Here is an 18,944-nt window from a genome sequence, read left to right on the forward strand (position 1 = left end):
ATCATTATTATTATCATTATTATCATTATTATTATCATTATTATCATTATTTTTATTATTATCATTATTATCATTATTATTATCATTATTATCATTATTATTATCATTATTATCATTATTATTATCATTATTATCATTATTATTATCATTATTATCATTATTATTATCATTATTATCATTATTATTATCATTATTATCATTATTATTATCATTATTATCATTATTATTATCATTATTATCATTATTATTATCATTATTATCATTATTATTATCATTATTATCATTATTATTATCATTATTATCATTATTATTATCATTATTATCATTATTATTATCATTATTATCATTATTATTATCATTATTATCATTATTATTATCATTATTATCATTATTATTATCATTATTATCATTATTATTATCATTATTATCATTATTATTATCATTATTATCATTATTATTATCATTATTATCATTATTATTATCATTATTATCATTATTATTATCATTATTATCATTATTATTATCATTATTATCATTATTATTATCATTATTATCATTATTATTATCATTATTATCATTATTATTATCATTATTATCATTATTATTATCATTATTATCATTATTATTATCATTATTATCATTATTATTATCATTATTATCATTATTATTATCATTATTATCATTATTATTATCATTATTATCATTTTATTATCATTATTATCATTATTATTATCATTATTATCATTATTATTATCATTATTATCATTATTATTATCATTATTATCATTATTATCATCATCATTATCATTATTATCATCATCATTATCATTATTATCATCATCATTATCATTATTATCATCATCATTATCATTATTATCATCATCATTATCATTATTATCATCATCATTATCATTATTATCATCATCATTATCATTATTATCATCATCATTATCATTATTATCATCATCATCATCATTATTATCATCATCATCATCATTATTATCATCATCATCATCATTATTATCATCATCATCATCATTATTATCATCATCATCATCATTATTATCATCATCATCATCATTATTATCATCATCATCATTATTATCATCATCATCATTATTATCATCATCATCATTATTATCATCATCATTATCATTATCATTATCATCATCATTATCATTATCATTATCATTATCATTATCATTATCATTATCATTATCATTATCATTATCATTATCATTGTTGTCGTTGTTGTCGTTGTTGTCGTTGTTGTCGTTGTTGTCGTTGTTGTCGTTGTTGTCGTTGTTGTCGTTGTTGTCGTTGTTGTCGTTGTTGTCGTTGTTGTCGTTGTTGTCGTTGTTGTCGTTGTTGTCGTTGTTGTCGTTGTTGTCGTTGTTGTCGTTTGTTTGTCGTTGTTGTCGTTGTTGTCGTTGTTGTCGTTGTTGTCGTTGTTGTCGTTGTTGTCGTTGTTGTCGTTGTTGTCGTTGTTGTCGTTGTTGTCGTTGTTGTCGTTGTTGTCGTTGTTGTCGTTGTTGTCGTTGTTGTCGTTGTTGTCGTTGTTGTCGTTGTTGTCGTTGTTGTCGTTGTTGTCGTTGTTGTCGTTGTTGTCGTTGTTGTCGTTGTTGTCGTTGTTGTCGTTGTTGTCGTTGTTGTTGTTGTCGTTGTTGTCGTTGTTGTCGTTGTTGTCGTTGTTGTCGTTGTTGTCGTTGTTGTCGTTGTTGTCGTTGTTGTCGTTGTTGTCGTTGTTGTCGTTGTTGTCGTTGTTGTCGTTGTTGTCGTTGTTGTCGTTGTTGTCGTTGTTGTCGTTGTTGTCGTTGTTGTCGTTGTTGTCGTTGTTGTCGTTGTTGTCGTTGTTGTCGTTGTTGTCGTTGTTGTCGTTGTTGTCGTTGTTGTCGGTTGTTGTCGTTGTTGTCGTTGTTGTCGTTGTTGTCGTTGTTGTCGTTGTTGTCGTTGTTGTCGTTGTTGTCGTTGTTGTCGTTGTTGTCGTTGTTGTCGTTGTTGTCGTTGTTGTCGTTGTTGTCGTTGTTGTCGTTGTTGTCGTTGTTGTCGTTGTTGTCGTTGTTGTCGTTGTTGTCGTTGTTGTCGTTGTTGTCGTTGTTGTCGTTGTTGTCGTTGTTTGTCGTTGTTGTCGTTGTTGTCGTTGTTGTCGTTGTTGTCGTTGTTGTCGTTGTTGTCGTTGTTGTCGTTGTTGTCGTTGTTGTCGTTGTTGTCGTTGTTGTCGTTGTTGTCGTTGTTGTCGTTGTTGTCGTTGTTGTCGTTGTTGTCGTTGTTGTCGTTGTTGTCGTTGTTGTCGTTGTTGTCGTTGTTGTCGTTGTTGTCGTTGTTGTCGTTGTTGTCGTTGTTGTCGTTGTTGTCGTTGTTGTTGTTGTTGTTGTTGTTGTTGTTGTTGTTGTTGTTGTTGTTATTGTTGTTATTGTTGTTATTATTATTATTATTATTATTATTATTATTAAAAATATAAAACAATGTCTATTGCTTTGCATTTTTAATTTATTGGTGACAAAAAAGAGATTTTTGAGAGATTCGAGGTTTTCTTCGAGTTTCTTTGAGTAAAAAACTAATAAAATAAAAGAGATATACATATATATTTATTTTTAAAAAATGAGAAGGCAAAATATTTTCAATAAAAATAAAACTTTTGTTCAATTAAATAATTTATTCAATTTTATTTTAAATATTAAAAATTCTTATGATGGCGATTAAATTATGATAATAGAAAAAAAATTACTTTTGTAAATATAACAAAAATCGATATTTTTTATATAATTATCTTTTAAATCTAATGATAGACAATTTTTATAATCAAATTCGTATTTATAAAATATTTTTTCATTATTAAATAACTTAATATTTTTAATATATATTTTATGAAATTTATGATATTATTTTATCATATAAACTGATTAAATTTATAAATAAAAATATAAATTATAATTAACCTTCTATGTAATTAAGAAGGGAATACTTTATATACATATGCATATAAATATATAGTTTTGAAAAACATTGAAGATTATAGGCTGTTATCATTTTATTAAGTATAATCATTTTGTTAAATTTTGGAAATATCAAAAAAAAGTTCAAAATATTATTTATAAATATATTGACAATATATTTCAAGGTTATTAAAATCGATAAAATGTTTTTTTCTATAATGATCTTTTTTATAATCTCTATAATCAATTTATTAATTATTTATTGACTATTTAATAACTATCTCATCAAAAATATCAAAAATTTGAATGAAAATGTAATTATTATTTTTTAATTTTGTTAAATATTATTTAATATTATGAAATGGTTAATTTATTTTACAAAGAAAATAGGATAGAGAATGAACATAAATATTTGAGTTCAAAAATAATTATTTGAACAAATAGTGTTTGTTTTAAAATTATACTAGTAGATTTATTGATTTATTTTCATGGTTCTTTCCTAGCTAATTTATATTAGAAACGTAGAAAGTCTAATTCATACGTGATTTGGAAAATATGATAAGCGAGCAAGCAATGGGAATAGATCTTGAAATTACTTGATTTCTGTGATTTTTATTATTTTTGATAAATAGTAAATATAGTGAAAAAAAATTTTTTTTTACTTCCGGTATCTATAACTTATCTTGCATTTTATTCTTTTATTTTCTTTCAAATATATTTTAAGAAAATTATATATTACATATATAAACTTTTTTTTCCCAAAGTTTTAGTCTTGTAACTTTCGATTTTTTCTAACTAATTATAAAATTTTATCTAAAAATTTATTATTTTTTGTTATATAAAATCATTGTGCATTAAAATTCGAGAATTTTTAGAATTAACTATATATAATATTTTTGATATTATTTCATAATTATTAATTTTTTGTAGACAAATATTTTTTTACTGGCATTAAAGTTATATTTAAATGAAATGAAACGAGATTAAATTAAAATTAATTCTAATATATATAATGTTCAATTTCATAAACATGAATTTAGCTCTATACATATTTTTCTTTATTCTTATTATTTAAGAATAAAGATTTTTAATATTTAATTTATAATAATTCTATTTTGTATAAAAAATGTATCTGCCGAGTCACAATAAATGCAATATTTATATGCAAAAAATTAATGAAAATAATGTGCACGTTCAAGATTTTCTCTTAGATTTAAAAATTATTAAATATGACTAATCTTTAATTAAAAAATTTTTGTAATTTTTTGTTCGATTAAATAATTTCTAAAATCAAAATTTTTAACTTTTACACTGATTGTATATCATATTTAAAAGAATTAAATAAATAAGATATGTATATATACTATATTTATATATATAAAGTAAATATATATTTATATAGATTTTATATTGTAAAAGATTAATGATCGAATAGAAGTATTGATATAACTTGATCAAAGTTTGGAATTTATTTACATCATTCATGTAAATAGATATGATAAATGTAAATAGAAAAAAAAAGAATTAGTATTAAAAAAAAACATTGGTAAGATAATATTAATGCAACAGTAAAATTTTTTTTATTTTTAATTCCACTTTATTAAAATTTTTATCATTATATTTGTAAAATTCCTCTAATTAAAATAATAATATATAAATACAATATAATTTGGATTATTTATTTATTTAATAATAGATAGATAAAAAATCATTATTGCTCATTAAATATACAAATATGATTCAAATTATATCATTTGATTTCATTTTAATCATTTATAAATAAAAAAAAAATTTTTGTTCATAAAAATTTTATTAAAAAGAAATTAAAAATAAATAAATTTTAATGATGAGTAATAATGTCTCACCGATATTTAATCTCGAATCAAGATACATGTATGTCAAACTTCACAATGTATGAAAGAAATTTTCTTTTTATTACTAAAAGAAAGAATAAATTTTTTATAGTTACATTGTTAATCGGTAAAATTATTTATTATATTTCCTAATCTTATTTCGTTTTTATGAAACGAAACAAACGTAACTAATATAATACAGTTATATCGAAATATTTATTTTAATATTATCAATCTATTGTATCTAAATGTCTAATATATATATATGATATACATAATATATATATAATATGATAGTAATTAAAATGATAAAAAATATATTAGTCATAAAAATAAATAAATATATATAATTATTTTTATATTATCTTAATATAATATAATATTAATTTTGCCGAAAACATTTTCATGTTTTTAATAATTTTTTTTATTAAATTTTCCAGATTTAAATTACACATTATTTTTTATATTTATATTATATAAATAAAAAAATATTAAGTTATGAGTATACAAATATACAAAATTGAATATCAAATATATCTTATTAGATGAAAACTCATTATAAATAAAACTTCATTTTATAATATAATTTATCTTGATATCAGCTCATAATATTTTTAAATTTTATCAATATGATTTATCAATAATGATTTCGAAACTGAAAAATATCTTCTGAGAAAATTTTTTTTTTTTATTAATTGCGTGTTATATTTCTTTGACTTCGAGTAAAAAACCTTTCTTTGAACTTAATAAAGTTATACCATCGGAATAGTAAAATATGATTGCGATCAAATTAGTTATTTTTATCTGTGAATTGAATAGTTCGACGATGATGATGATATGATTACTTCCGAGAAACTATATTGCGCGACAGTACAGAAAATTGTTCGCATAATGAAAATTGTTCAAGATAGAAATTTTGTTAAATTAATAAAAGAAAAAGATTGTAAAAATAATTTAAATCTTGATTATAAATTTAATTTGTATATTTTATGTATAAAATGAATATAAATATAGTAAATATAGTAAAATATAGTAAAATATAAATATAGTAAAATAATAAAAATATTGTATAATATATTAAAATATGCTATTAAATATTTATAAAATAAAAACATTATAAATCTCTCTTATAAATCTTTTTTTCTTTTCATTTTTTTATATTTAAATAATTTATAATTAAATAGTGAAATGATTATTCACTTTAAGATAAAAAAAATTATATATATGACATAATTTTTCTAGAAATTTATTCTAGTCGATTATTATTTATTTATTTTTTTAATAAGTAGAATTGGTTCTTATTTCTTCAGATGATTTTATTATTTTTTTCTTTAAATGTTTATTATTGTTTTTTATAATTTTTGATGTCAATATTCAAAAGTTAAAAAATAATTTAAATTAATAAAAAAATAAATATTATAAAGAATTTATTATTTTATATAAAAATTTGTTATGACTTCTTCCTAATCAAATATAAATTAGATCACTTAGATAGATAAGTAATTTCATTTTAAAAATATAATTTCAAATGAAAAAAAATAATATCTATAAAATTTAAATTTTTGTACTGTATTATTTTCAATAATTTTAAAAGATTATGCAATTTAAAAGATATTATAATAAAAAGAAAAATAATTTTTTAGTGCTTTAGTAAAATATAATAAATTTAGTAGATATCTAATAATATCAATTATATTTAATTTTTGTTATTATTGTTTTTATTAAATAGATATTGCTATAATTAAAAAACTGCAATTTTTTAATAATAATTTGTTTATAAAAATTTTATATTTTTTATTTAATTTTTATTAACTCTTTAAAACTTATTATTAACTCTTTAATAAATTACTAACTCTTTGAATTTTCTTATAATAAATAATTTTAGTATCTATAACTGAATTTTTTAAACAATATTACATTGAGATGATTTAATTTATTTGAGATACTGTGCAATAAGTTAAAAAAAAAATATTGCCAAATGTTAGTTGCGAGAACTTACAAAAGAAGTTAATGCATCAATGCAACAATCGGTAGATATACTTGTTATAAAATTAATGGATAATATGAGTCATAGGACAAATTCTTTGTTTAATAACCTGTACGATATAGCAAAGTTCTAAATTAAAGTAGCAGGGTTTATACAATGATACCAAGAACTATATTCATAGTATTAATATATAAGTTTAGTTTTTTAACTAGGAGATAAATAAGATAAAGTATATTTTTTTACACGATTGAATTTTTAGATTATTTTCAATTCTATCATTAAAATTCTTTTATAATGAATTTTCATATAAAATCATATGACAAATTACATAAAATCTATTCTTTAGAATAATTATAAATTTACATAAATAATTTTTTATTAATCTGAAAAATCTAATGATGTATTTGAACATTTAAACTGTTTTCATACGCAATAGATTGCATATTAACATACATTGTTCGTTAGCATATGGTGTCCCTTAAGAATGAAAGAATAAAATTCATTATACATATACATGCATTTTTATCAAATAATATTAACTTATATGTATCACATAGAATTATTCAAAATTGTAAAATCTATGGATCTTAACATCATAATATGTATGCATAATTTTATCAAAAATTTGTTGTTTTATTGCTTTCTTTTGGTTAGATTATTATAATTTCGGCATAGCTGAGAACTTTGCCAACACAATAGCAATTGTTTTTATTTTCGAATTATCTTATTTTACTTATTCTTTTATTTATCTTGATTCTTTTTTTACTTTTCTTTTATTGTTACAATTGAGATTGATAAGACAACAGTTTTTATTGAGATGAATAAATATATACGGAAAACAGATTTTTTATTTATTTTTGTTTTGATTGAATTTTTTAAATATTTTTTGTTATATCGAAATAAAAAAGTGTCGTATTATAATAATCATATGATACATATATACAATGCAATATATTTTTTATATGCTTTGATTATGTTTATATATGTTTATTATATTTATATTATATGAATGTACTATGATATTCGATTCTGTTTATATTGCTTACATAAACAGATGCTTCGATATATTTTATAATATGTTTTGAAATGTACTATGTATTCTTATTATAATTAATACTAATAAAAAAACCATTATACTTACTTATATTTTCTTGCAATCTATATTTACTTTATTGAAATATATATATTCAAATATACACATATTTTGATAAAATCTATTGCGCGAAAAACAAAATAAATCGGGACAGTTTTGTAAGGAACATGCGCGCGCATCTGCGTAACCGTCACGCGATAAACTCGTGCACGTTTGGTTAATCGTTCGTTCACAATGCAGCTGTAGCAGGTGCAACGATGACATGTTGTTGAATCGTGTTTAAACCCTGTGATCAAATCGCGAACTGATCGTTTCCTGAAAATATCATCAAAAATATGAACAAACACATATTCACTATATTGTAATAGCAGGCATCGTATAATCTCGTTCGATTTTTTCTTCGCGAACTGAGGAGGAAATCGTCAGCCGATAAAGAAGAGAACAAAGTCGAACGTTCCTTCCGTCCATTTTCAATCGTGAATCATGCGAAAGGAATTCAATTTTTTTTTGCGACAAAAAAATTTTTTCGTAATTGGCAAATCAATAAGTTTCTCCCTCTGTTGCGTTTCGCTTAATACGGTGATATCTATCAGACGTATAAAAATGAAATTAGAATAGAATGATGTATTTATTTACATATGGAATAAATATTCGAAAAACGATAAAATATACAATATTTTTGTGTCTATATTATAATTCCACTGATATCGTGATTATTTAATTTACATATATGCAATTTTTTGTAATTTTTAATATGATTTCATCAATACTCAATCATTAATCAACAATATATTTAACTTTTAATTGTTGTAAAAATATAATACTTAATAATATCAATATGAATTTTCATTTTTTTTTTATTAAGATGAGTATTAATTCGATAATTTTCGTTCGTAAATTATTGTTGATTATTGTTCATTTAAATGAAAATTATTATTTCTTTGATTTTTGAACCAATCAAATCAAAGAAATAATAATCTTCATTTAAATGAACCTCAATTTGTTATTTAATATTTTTTATCAAACTTTTTTTTACACTTGATATTTGATTTAATGAACGTATGATATTAAATTGGACAATAATAAGTACAAAATATACCGAATTTTTTACATTATTGCATTATTATTATTAGAATAAATTTGCCATTACGAATTACATAAATATATAACGAATTTTTGTTCCTCTCATTATATTAATTCTTTTTTTTTTAATTAAAGTATTTTTATTCGACTTTTGTTTTTCTTAATAATCAAAATAATGATTATTTGTAAAATTGTAATTGTTTAATTAAGATGTTTAATTAAGATTGGTCGATAACTTTAAATGAAATCATTCTTTTCACTCAGCATTCAAACAAATATGCAAAGCAATTAAGTACACAACAGAAAGTTGAGTAAAATAACTTGTCGAAGAAGCCCAGACAATCAGATAAAATAGTCACATTGAACCGTAGTTTGTCAACGCCCTTCACGACACTCGAGCGCCGCCAATTGATAAGTACTCGGCGAAATTTCAGCCTGGCCTGTTCTCGGAAACATTCTTTTCACGATCCTTGGCAAGCATGCGTGCTAAAGTATTCACTTGCTGTAACTTGTATACATATATACTATGCTCAAATTGAATATCTGGAGAAGTTTGACCTTCGAGTTTAACCATTTTACATTGTTTCAAATAGTACTTGAAAAATATAATTTTTTAACTCAAAATATATTATATTTAAAAAATTATAAATAATGTGTAAAAATTTATTTATTTGAATATATTATAAAAAAAATTTTGTACATACATATAATACATATAATACATATTTCAAAAATTATATTTATATATTTATAAAAATTTTTATATTTTTATATTTATTTTATTTTCTTGTTCTTTTTCATTATTTTTTTTCATAAAAATATTAGTCAATGTATAGATCTTACGAAATCTATCGCTGACAAAAGTTAAATATTATGTCAAAAAAAAAAATATAGTTCATGAGAAAAAATATCTATCTTTAAATATTAAATATCTTCTACTTTCAGCATATTATTCAGTTAAGTGTATCATGTTATAATTAATAAAATAAATTCTTAAAATTACCGAAATTGTATTTTTGAAGTTCTTCGAAGCGAGGAGAAATTGCATGCTGCAATTGAAAATTTTCCGCAGCGCGCTCATTCGGTGCTTTTTAAATCGTATTTCATCCATAAAATAGTAGGATTGGTTTGATTTCACACTGATTTCAACTAATATAAACGTGATATATATTAATTCTTGTAATTGCGGCTTGTAATCATCGGTTTATTTTTTGTTTGCAAGTATACTTATGCAAAACATGATTTTGTTCATTTTTCATTCACAAGCATCTATATTTGTATTCAAATATAAATTTCTTTTTAATTAAGCTATTTTTTATATAAATGTTTTCAGATAAAAAAAATAAACATTTTATGATATTTCACGGAAAATAAGTCTCAATGTGATTAATCAGTATTCACTTATTTATATATTATTGTACTATTATGTTTATTAAGTATTGAATATATTTAATATTTTTTTAATTCAGCACATTCTGTTATTTAGATAATACTAAAAAAAACCGAGTTATGTATAATGAAACTTTTATTCTTTCATATCTTTATATATACGAGTTTATCAAATTACTTGATTTATTATTTTTTATATTATTTTTCTTAACATTTTTATTTGGAAGGAAGCTGTAAGTTGTCCCAATTGCAAGAATCAGCCTGTATTCGCATACGCGTGGCTGAGTTCACGCTATGTCCACCACGAGGCGCCAGCGCGTTTCCACCGCAACCGTTTACTTTAGCTCGTGAGTTGCACGTCAGCCGTTGCGTGAGGCGGATCGTTCTTTCTTTATAGATATCATGAATTCGATTTAATTGATATCAAAAGCGTTGTCCGATCAAAATTATACTTTTTCTGTTACGATATTGTTGTATTGGAAAATTAGTGATAAAAAAATTAATCACACAACAGTATTTTTAAAGCGCGGGAAGATTAAATACTGTAAAAAATATTTAATTTCATTTGATTGTTATCATTGTAAGTTATAATCAGAATCTTATCAGTGTTAAGTGATAAAAAAAGATTTATTAAAAAATTCTGTTTAAAATTAATATTTTGCTTATCATTCAAACGAAAGAAAACGTAAAATATCATCCTAATCAGGATTTTAAATTTATTTACTAATCATGTGTAACTTTCAATACACGTTAGTGGAATTATTGATTGTGGATCGATTGAAGGATATTTTTTTCAAAGAAATTACATTTTTGATTCAGAATCATTGAACTGTTAAGATCTTCGATTTTGTGCGTCATTACTTTCGACAAGGAATTACTTGTGACACAAGCGATCATTCTTGATCGCGTGTTGATTGGTTAACGATAAAATATATAGTACCAATGTCACCCTTGAGATTGAACGATTATAGTGTCGTATGCAACGTATGTTGTCAGAACGTGTGGTTAGGTTGTTCCTGAAAGTATCACGATTCAAACGAAGTGAAGGGAGTCGAGTGCAACGAATTCCAGTGGTTTCTGGAGTTTGACAACGTGAACTCGGTGTCAAGCATGATTTTCACCGGCAGGTCAGTGGACGCTCTCGACGAAGTTCGCGGTAATAACATCCAGACTGAAAACCGTCGAGATGTTAGCGCCGTTGCTATAGCTGCAGGATGGTTCTCCAGTTTACGCAGACCTGGTAAAAGGAACAAGAAGGGCTACCAAAAGCAGGCCAAGAGCGCATGGGACCTTAGCACATTATCTATGGTTAGTTAAACGTTCTGTCTGGCTGCACCTACTTCCTTGAAACGGTTGTTCGGCGGAGTTGAATTCCTTCTTAAATATATTTGTATTTTCCGAATTATTTATATACTGTAAAATCATCTTCTTATTTTTATTTTTGTCAATCTGATTTAAGTATGTTTTTGGAATATATTAAAATTTATTAAAAAATTTTTTTTAAATCTATTTAAAAATAAACTATTTAAAAATTTTCTTTTCTGATACATTTAAAAGATATTTTAAATAACACATATATAAAAAATCATTTATTTATTCATATATTTTATGTTTAAAATTAACTGTTTAAAATATGCGGTTATTTTTGAATCGTAAATATCCGTTTCGATTGTCGAAGCATAGCGAGATACGATTGTATTGTGAAACTTGATACATGTACGAAGTACAGTCGAATCGTAGCGATATCAACATCTTTTCTTCTTAATCTTCTTCATTTATTTATCTTATTCATGCGAATAACTTTTATCTATTAAAGCTTAAATTCAATTGAAAAAAATAGAAATATCTTTATTCGAAATAATATAAATAATATATAAATAATATATATTAAATAATATATATTAATATAATATCTATACATTTTATATACATATAATATATATTATCTAAAAACTATAAAAAATGTTTGTAGGACATTGAGTTTATTTAAATAAATATTAGTTATTGTATTTATTGCATGAATAATTTCAATTCAATTGCGAGTTTATTAGTTCATACCAACTTCAAGTAGTTACGAAAAGTTACGATCGATCAATATCGATCTCGACAATCAGTAATTGAAAAGCCGCCAAAAGATACTTCCGAAATAAATATACGGTATAGAACGGTAAAGAACAGGGAAACGATGTAAAACAAGAGTACGGTGGCACTCTGAAATTGGCCGACCAGCCAAATTTATTTCTAGGGAGTTAACACCGAGCCGATTCTATGTCCTGAAATTTGTTTTTGTTGTACTAAAAATAAATTTAATTGAATTTCATTGAATATAATGAAGTACTTTAAAAAATATATATTTTTTATAAAAAAAATATAAGAAAAATAAATAAGTTATAAATGATAATTAATAAATAATAAATATATAAGAAATACATGTAAGAAACAGACATAAAATTTTCTTTTAAAATGCAAATAAAATATTAAATGGTATAATTATTAAATTTTAATGCAAATATAATAATACGTTTAAAAAGAATAATACGTTTATTACAATTGAATAATGATTCATATATGATTCACATGTGTATCCATAAAAATTTTGCAAAAATTTTTATAATATCAGAATATGAAAAATATACGTGATTATATTATTATTCAAAATTAATAAATAAAATCACGTCTACATAACTCTAACTAATCGTGTTCTGAATCAGTTTTTTTATTTTTGTAAAATGCCAGTTTTTCATATGTAAATATAGAAGAATAAATAATAGGATTATAATTTTTATTTTGCATTTTGATATAATAAGAAATATATAATTTGTAATTCACTGAATGAAAAAAATATATAATGATAACTGATATGTATAACTTATATGTACAGATTGTTCATTGTTAGATAGACAGAACGATTTCAATCGTTTTTTATGTCGTTCTATTTACGTTATTTGATGAAAAAGGCATGCTAATATTTATTCATAATATATGTATAGTATACCTTTGGCATATTTCAAAAATTATATGCATAATTACCTAGCTATAACTAACAAAACAATGCATTTTTACTTGTATTATTATAATGCTCTTTCTAAGAATCATACATAATCATATTATATATATATAAAGTACAAAGATCGATAAAGTTTCGATAAACATTTTTGCATATCAATAACAAAATAAAAGAAATTATAGAATTACTCACTATGTGCGATATTCTTAAATCACTTTATATGATTGACAAAAGAACATCGATGACTGATACATATCTATTTTAATGAAATTTTCTATTAAATTAATCCAAGAATTTTATTGTCTTAAATTTGTTTTTTATATTTTAAAAAATTTTTTTTATGTGTAATATTTTTTATTTCTATATAAGTATTTGAACAAGAGAACAATAATTTAAATAAATATTATAAAAAAATTATATATTTATAGAAAAATGTAAAAAAAATTTTAAAAAGAGGGAGGATATTTGTTAAATTTTTTCAAAATATTTTTTAAAAATCTTTTAAATAAACTTGTAATTTATTTCTGTTTTAAAAATAAAATTTTTATTTAAATTTTAAAAAAAGAGAGATAAATATTCTTTACAAAATAAAATTTTTCTTAACAAGAATAATATTTATATTTGAAAAAGATAAGACAATTTTTTTCATAAATAATAAATATTTTCAAAAATTTATTATAAACATTTGTAAATTTTTCAAGACAATGAAATTTTTATTTAAATTCTTTTGTAAATCTTATCATTTATCATTTAAATAAATAAATTATTTTCAATCAACTAAATTAAATTTAAATAAAAAATATATCAAGTAAATAGTATCTAAAAAGAATCATTTTATTGTGTTTAAATTAAAAAAAAATGAATTAAAAACCGCAAAATTATTAATTCTTCAATTGATATAAGATTTTATTAAAATTAACATGTATTAGATTCTTTTATTATATTGATTTCTCAAAATTTGAATTGTATGTCTATCATAAAAATAACAAATTTTTCAATAATATATTTAATATTCGTTTGTTTTAAATCTATTTTATTCTTTTTTTTAAATTCATAATTATCATTTTTTGCAATAAATTTCATCTAAATAGATATTTATTTATTCTACAAGGAAAATATGTTTCTGAATGAATTAGAAGAATGGAGGAAATCATGTTATTGGCAAACGTGTTACAATAGCTTCTTTCGCATTCTTGCACGAAAATATCATTCCATGATGGTTCTGACGTCACAAATCGAAGATCGTATAGACGAACCGAGTCAGGGTGATTTATTTATAGAGAATCAGGATACGAATGGAGCTTACGTAAATAGACATCCATTTAATGCAGGATTGCTTTTGATAGTTAAACTAATCGTAAATTGGCATTCTATTTGTTCTTTTCCATTATGTGGTCAATATTTCTTATATTTCTTCAATATTTTATTCGTAATGTTGACCATCTTTTTTTACCTATGGAAGTGTTAGAAAAATGCTCATTATTTTTAGATAATTATGAATTCGCAGAAACGTGATCCAATTACATAAATAATTTTTAACGAATAACAGTATACTTTAATAATCGGTAATAATTAAATCAGTCCTAGTAAATTGTGGTTTATATTTATAATGTATGTTCTTTCAATGAAGAAAATTTGTATCTTTTTTTATCAAGCAAAGATCTTTTATAAATTTTGGAATATTTTTATATACAATAATATATATTTAATTGATTTTTGAACTCGATTATGAGATTTAAACTAATATAAGATTAATTGATTAGTTGCAATTTTTCTTAAAAAAGAAAAATTTACTTACTTTGGATGTAAAGATGTAATTTGTCTTTAAGTAGAAATATTTATTGATTGTTAATTTAATGATTGTTAATGATCGAATCAAATCTCAAGCATACTATTGTTGTATATAGCGTTATCATGGAAATATAATTGAAAATTATCAATTTTTATGGTCATGTCAAATTGTGTGTTTACAGATCATATATTGAAAAAATCTACCGACCACTTGTTGAAATTGCCGCCATAATGATTCTATGCGTAATATGCGCGTTCTTTTTAAAGAACAATGCTTCTTAGAAAGTTTCTTTCTTGATTTCAAATCACCTAATGATACATAAAAATAATATAGCATGATTTTGCACATGAATTAAAATATTAATGCTTACGCTTGATATTACGAATACTGATATACTGATTTATTTAATTATTAAATATCTAAATAATGAATATATTTCTTTTTAATGAAATCAATTGCAAATTTTAATACAAACGAACGTCAGTTAATTAGTCTAATTTAATTATCTATTTTTTGAAAATCTAATTTGAAAATAAATTCCTTTGATTTTTATAATCAATTAATAAAAAATATGTAAATAATGAATAATAAAAAAATTAAAAGTTAAACAATTTTAAACAAATTTCAAATATAGATGTTTATTATATAAAAAAATATATATTTAATAAATATATAATAATTAAAATATAAAAATTAATTGTTTTTAAGTATTCTAGGATATGAATGAAACGTTAAATATGTATAAAATATGTACAAAAGGATGCTATTTAAATACATATGTGCATATTAATTCATCTTGTATTTCTATAATCAGTTAGTTTGAATAATTGAAATTCTGATTATTATATATTGTACATTCTATAAAAAAATTACATATTTTTATTATAAATAATTGAAAGAATAATAGAATATATATACATACATACATAATAAAATTTGCTATATTAAAAATTTCTAATGAACTTGAAAAAAAAATGTTTAAATATGTAAACAGATATTCTATTATTCTGACTTAAATATCTTGTAGATTTATCGAATATATCGTGCAATACACAACATCGTGGAAATTATATTGCATCGTATGATAGCGTTACATTTTATGATATTAGTTATTTAACTTGCTAGTCACCAGCAACATTTTTAGATTAATAAGATAACTCAGTGAACAGAAAGAGTGATCCATAGGAAATAGGAATAGTAACGATTGTTTCAAAGAAAACGGATAAATTTTTTTTTGTTTCTTTTTTTATTCGTTTTTATTTTCCTATTTTTTTCCCCCTCTTTTTTTCTTTCTTTTTGTTGGTTTGCAATATATCACGCGTATCGATAAAACAGTTGCATTTATCCGTTGTGGTATGTAGTGGTAAAGCATCGTTGAACCTTCATAAATCGTATAACGAAAAAAAGTATGTTGATCGGTTTTTGAATTTCGATATTGGCCTGCCCATATTGAACCATTGATCGTCACTTTTACATAAATTTCACGGCGAATAATTGGTGCCCAACGTCCATTGTTATATATCTTCCAATATAAATATTTTAATGGTGAAAGCTTCTTTCTATTTTTTATAATGTGCGTCTCTGCATTTTTGCATACATTGTATTTATATCTATGTATGTGAAGAAAATTTGAGAAGTACGTATTATAATTTTTATTAAATATATTTAAGATTTATTTAAAATATTTTTTGAAATCATTTTCTAACAATATATATATGTTTCTTTGACTATATTGTATTATGTAAATATTGTAACATATTTTCTGCATTTATAACATTATATTACACAGTCTCCATTAAAAATTTCTAAATTTCTGAATTAGTACTTTAAAAGATGGTTTTATATCGTATATTTGAATTCAAGTTTAAGAATAGATACATATATGTGTATATATATATTTCTAATTTTTCTTTAAGTCTGTAAAATTTTATTCAAATCAAAATCAAGCAAAAATAATTCTTTATTAGATTTTTATTAAATATCATAATTTTAATTCACAAATATCAATAGCTAAAATAAAAAATTATTCAAATTTGTAAATATTATTTGAAAACATTTCAATAATAATAATAAAATATGAATATATATCAACAATAAAAAAAACTAATATATATATATATATATATATATATATATATATATATATATATATATATATAAAATGTTCAAAAGCGAATCAATGTAAATCAGATTCTTTGAAAATGATTTTTATAATTCTAAAATCTCCTTATTATTCAAATCATAGTTCAAATTTAATTGAAATAAATCATTTTCAGAAATGTTTTATTATGATTTATATCGATTGACTTTTGAATTCTTTATATAAAATATTATTTTTTTCTTAATAAAATATTCCATTTTGAATATCAAAGAGATATTTTGGTTATAAAAATGGCACTATTGCGATGTAAGCCACAAGTTAATATTGATCATTCACAAATATAACATTGGAAATAATATTGAATTTTGTAAAAAAAATATACAATAGCTTTTAGCTTTCAAACAAATTATAATGTATAATTATAAAAAGTAGATTTGAAAAATATTAAATTTAATTTTATTCAATAATTTTTAAGCTTTTTAAGCAATTTATATTTTATTGTTATTGTTAAAGTTATAGTATACATATAAAATATATTTTACTCTTATATATAAGAACTTCCAATATGCTATACATATACATATATATATATATTGGGATATTAGTAATAATATTAATAATTAGTCGGATATTTCTACGATTTTAAAAACTAAAATAAATATAAAAGCTTATTTATTAAATTATAAAAAATTAAAATTTGTGTGATAAAATGAGATAAAGCGATGATTTTTTTTATTTTTCTTATATTAGCATATCATTCTATTTCTGTTCCATTTCATTTAATGCAAATTTGTTTATAATTTAATAAATAAGTTTTGACTAATATTTCTTTATATTTTCTTAGTTGTTTCTAGAAAAGATTTCTTAAAAATGTTTTGCAAATATATTTTACAAATAATATCTTTTATTTATATTTTATAATTGTAAAATCAATCTACAATGTAAAAGACCATTATAAATTAAAGTTTTTTTCATTGCAAACATGATGAATGCACGATTAATTTGAATCTAAGAGCGAAAAAAGTAAATTTTTTGTTATTTTAGATTCTTTTAAATGTAACTTCTACTATATTTGTTAGTATAGTTTTTTCTTATTAAAATAAGAAAATAATGTATAATTTGGATATTTTCTGTTTTAGTAGTTGTTATTATTTATTAAAAATACGCAAATTAATTATATATATATATATATATATATATATATATATATATGGGAGGCCTTAAATTTTTGATAAAAATTAAGAAAATAAATACTTAATATAATTTATCTTATATAAAAATATACAAAAATAATTACCTAATATATAAAAATATACAATAATTTATAATAATATATAATATATAATAATATAAATCAGGATTATAATCATCTTAAGTGTAATATAATAAATATAATCATCTTAAAGTGTAATATAATAAATATTTTATAACTATTTTTGAATAGAAACTTTGTACAATTGTTGCTAATATTATCTAATAACGATATTGATTTTTATTTGTAATATGATTCGATCAAAGATCATAATTTGTTTATGTTTCTTAGCGAATATAGAAAAAGAAAGATAAGTAAAAAAGAAAACCAAATATATTTAAAAAAACATATCCGTGAAATAAAAAATATAAGAATAAAATTTCGTTTAATTTAATTTTTTGATTTTTTCTGATAAAATTTTTATTAATATATTTACAAGATTCTTATATAT

The 18,944-nt window shown here is 21.5% G+C and overlaps 1 protein-coding gene across 5 annotated transcripts in view; it reads left to right on the plus strand.

Moving 5' to 3' along the window:
• The window catches only part of LOC726993 (cytohesin-1), a 159,211-nt gene that overhangs the window by 28,311 nt on the left and 111,956 nt on the right, over positions 1-18,944 (plus strand). For 2 of the 5 annotated variants that reach the window (XM_026443709.1, XM_026443710.1), the window contains exon 1: positions 10,684-11,649. The exons of the other annotated variants lie outside the window; for them this stretch is intronic. In XM_026443709.1, the coding sequence (XP_026299494.1) occupies positions 11,452-11,649 (198 nt within the window). In that variant the 5' untranslated portion in view covers positions 10,684-11,451. Of the gene's footprint in view, positions 1-10,683; positions 11,650-18,944 lie in introns of those variants that run through there. 5 annotated transcript variants of the gene reach the window in all.

The sequence above is a fragment of the Apis mellifera genome, linkage group LG11, assembly GCF_003254395.2.
Source record: "Apis mellifera strain DH4 linkage group LG11, Amel_HAv3.1, whole genome shotgun sequence".
Classification (NCBI taxonomy): Eukaryota; Metazoa; Arthropoda; class Insecta; order Hymenoptera; family Apidae; genus Apis; species Apis mellifera.